A 3,398-nucleotide genomic window follows, 5' to 3' on the forward strand; every position below is an offset into this window, starting at 1 on the left:
AAGTAGATCTATGGCTGACAGATGATAAGCATGAGTGCCATTGCTGAATTATAAATATATCTCATGTGACAGTTAACATCAGTCACTGCCATGATTTTAATGACTTGATGAGTGAACAAACTTATTCACAATTGGAAATTCAACATTAGCAGAAAATAGACAAAATATTTTTGCACATTTGTAATGGAAACACAGCTAGTGTCTACACGTAAACAMACCTCAGGCTCGTAGCGAATCATGACTTCGTACTCCATGGCGTAGGGGATGTTGTCGATGGTGAACACCAAGCCTGCACCATCTTTCACGCGAGCAAAACCGGGACCTGTCCAGGTGGCGATGTGGCTGGGAGCGTGCTCTCTGTGGACCGTCGTGACATCCGGCTGAGTGGGARGAAGATGTGTCACCCACACAGGAAGCTATAGATGTCAGACTCACTCTAATATCACAAAGTAGTATTATTTCTCTTCCAATATATGTACTCATTTGTGTTTGTCTATCTACCGAGCAAAACCTTCAATAAAGGTTAAAAAGTGAGTCAGAATCCTACTGTCTGCTGAAGCTGCCGGATGCGTCTCAACGCTGCCTGAGACTGCTGCAGGCTTGAAATGCGCCGGTGTCGCCGATGCCTCCTCGCCTGGTTGCTGAGCTGCTGAATGCAGTCATCTGCTGCCTGCGGACGGACCTGSCCCTGAGGACGAGATGGAAAAAATAAGCTCCATGTGGGAGATGTGAGCTCAAACTTGTTTTTATTCATTGAAGCTGAAGTTTCACAGTTTTTACTAAAGATGTTAGTGAAAACTGAGGAGAAAAGTTGTTGCTGTGCTGTCAAATATTTAGTTAATCTATTCATTTTGAAGATTATATATACATCTGTCCATCAAATAATTCCTATTCAATTCTAGCTTTGTTCTTCTGATATCGTACTGCTCAAGTTTCGTAAGCAAGACGTCATAATTTATCGACTTTTTTATGTCGTTGAATATTCCAATTGTAAGCTATTTTTGTTCCAATGAAGCAATGGATGAATTTGGTTTAAATCCATWTTGAGCTAAAGTGAGTATTTTATTTTATGTAYTAAAAAARKWMSRARKYSKKYMWTWRKTTTTWWWRRAWTTTTGAAAATTGCAGGAGTAATGACACAGGTGTAATATAATTTGTGGAGAGGTGTTTGTTCCCACACGTATGCAATGGAACGACTTTGGTCATTTTCTTTATCTCTTTATTTTAAACAATACCCACTGGGAATGATAAATTGCAAATGTACATCAGTGGTTTAGTAATTCCAAAGATTACTCTTTTTACAATAGTCATGTCAATATCCTCACRGTCAATTGAAGTTTTGTTTCAACACACTGAAACAATTTGGAGAATTTCTTTCTCTCCACTGCTGCTAGAAATAATGCTGATAAATGTAAGAGAGCTAAAAAAAAGAGCATTCGGTCTGACTTAATGTCAGGCAGGTAATGGATATTATTTTCATTAATATCTAGTTCCAACTGTATCTGCAGCATGTTTCTAAATCTTTACTGAACATGTTTATTTTCCCTCCAGGAGAAGTAAAACAAGCAGGATATGAAATTGTCACGCTTCACTTTGTGCCTTGCACTGTAGCCTTTYTCCTCAGGACATTCCAAAGTCACTGAACTCAGTCCTTCTCACATTCCTGATGTTGCAACTGTGGACTGTCAGAGCTTGCTTCTAGGACTTCATGTGAGACACGGACCAAAGAGTGATAAAAAAAAAGACAAAGGAATGTGCAAAAGCAGTTACAGAGGTAAGAAAGGATAAAGAATGTAATATGAGACTAGAATAGCTACGGGAAAGCGTGATTCTGGTTATCATCGTCTCTCAATTTAAGTTTAGAACCCAAACAGATGGACAGACAAATCTGCTGGTGACCTGGTCATCACATCGGAGTTTTTTTCWCACAAAGAAAACCTTTCAGTATCCCAGTCACTTTCTCCACAGTGCAGGGACTGTGGTGATGCTGCTGAGCTCACCGGMAGTGAGGGGTCGGTGGGCGAGCGTCCGGCAGCCTCTTCAGCCTCGTATTTGTAGTAGTCGAGCGGAGCACAGAAATACCCAGGCTGCACCTCCGAACACTGTCGACCAATGAAATGCCTCCTGCAGTCGCACTGCCCACTATCCATCATGCATCTTATTGCAACAGGAAGAGAAAAATGTAAAAATATTCTGGTTAGAGTAAATTCTGATAACTAAACCTMTATGCACCAGGCCATGGGGTTAATATTATAGACACATGCTTTCTAAATTCATATTCAGATGATGTTTTATCCATAAGATCAACCTGTTGTTGAACGCTCCMCCGAAGTCGCACTCACAAGGTCTGCAGCCACCCAGGTCATTACTGAGACCCCAGTATTCAGGCTGCAGAGACAGAAAACACTTTAATCCATGATGTACTGGGTTACATCAGGTAATTGATTATTAGTGAAGTTCCAATACCTGTTTTTTTTCCAGACCAATTACAAGAACAAATACTTCAGTATATGTACATGCTGATTCCAMGTACTGGTACCAAGTAGCTAAAAAGTTGGTATTTATACTTTACACACAATAACTTTTGGAAACAAAGGCATTTTTATTAAGAACAGGATGTCTCTTCTTCTTTTTAAGCCCATAGTCCCTGTGACTGTTTTAACAAATCATAAATAGACCATACATATAGATTGTTTAGTCTTCAAATGATTTATAAAATTGCTTAATTAATTTTTCCTACTGTTTAAATTCGATCTGAAATTCAAACATGGTCGAGGCAAATGATTTGCCTCGTGGTTGGGCTCATGCTTCTGTAGTTTGTTTAATAAACCTAAAATACATACACAGAGAAACCCATATGAGAATGTGCAGTTTAAAATCTGTGTTGTGTTAATCTACTTACTGTAGTTTAAACAGAAAGAAAGTAAAATGCAAACGTTCATTAGACTAACAAGCACAGTGCACAGCAGGCACACGCAGCCCTGCCCTGCTTCGCTCCTATCAACCACACATCCCAGATGATTTGCACCTGACTCACCCTGCGGTTACAAGTGACGAAATAGAGTTGGAAGATGCAAAACAGAAGCTAAAAATGAGAGAAGTTACACTTATTACGAAAATTATGGASTAAAAATTAAAGCAATACAAGCTTTTTAAAATAGTATGTTGGATTTACTTCAGACTCAGGCCTGTAATTAATATTAATTAGTCGGGTCAGATCARGCCTGGAAAATCTAAACTCTAGTTTTCACCTCTTGTTTACTATCCTCTGTCTTTACATTGAAATTTAACTTCTTCCTTCTTCTCCTGATTTTTATTTCTTTTTTTGGAGGATCAGCAAATAACTTCTTGGTGTATTACCACCACCTGGTATGAAGTGTGGCTTAGACTTTGAATTG

General features: G+C 38.9%; 1 protein-coding gene across 1 annotated transcript in view; it reads right to left on the reverse strand.

The window, feature by feature from the left end:
• The window catches only part of lamb2l (laminin, beta 2-like), a 45,551-nt gene that overhangs the window by 18,092 nt on the left and 24,061 nt on the right, over positions 1-3,398 (reverse strand). The window contains exons 11-14 of the mRNA XM_017305634.1: positions 2,309-2,432; positions 2,001-2,157; positions 548-688; positions 162-380 (exon numbers count right to left, since the gene is read on the reverse strand). Of these exons, the coding sequence (XP_017161123.1) occupies positions 162-380; positions 548-688; positions 2,001-2,157; positions 2,309-2,432 (641 nt within the window). The remainder of the gene's footprint in view (positions 1-161; positions 381-547; positions 689-2,000; positions 2,158-2,308; positions 2,433-3,398) is intronic.

This window comes from Poecilia reticulata, linkage group LG7, assembly GCF_000633615.1.
Source record: "Poecilia reticulata strain Guanapo linkage group LG7, Guppy_female_1.0+MT, whole genome shotgun sequence".
Lineage (NCBI taxonomy): Eukaryota > Metazoa > Chordata > Actinopteri > Cyprinodontiformes > Poeciliidae > Poecilia > Poecilia reticulata.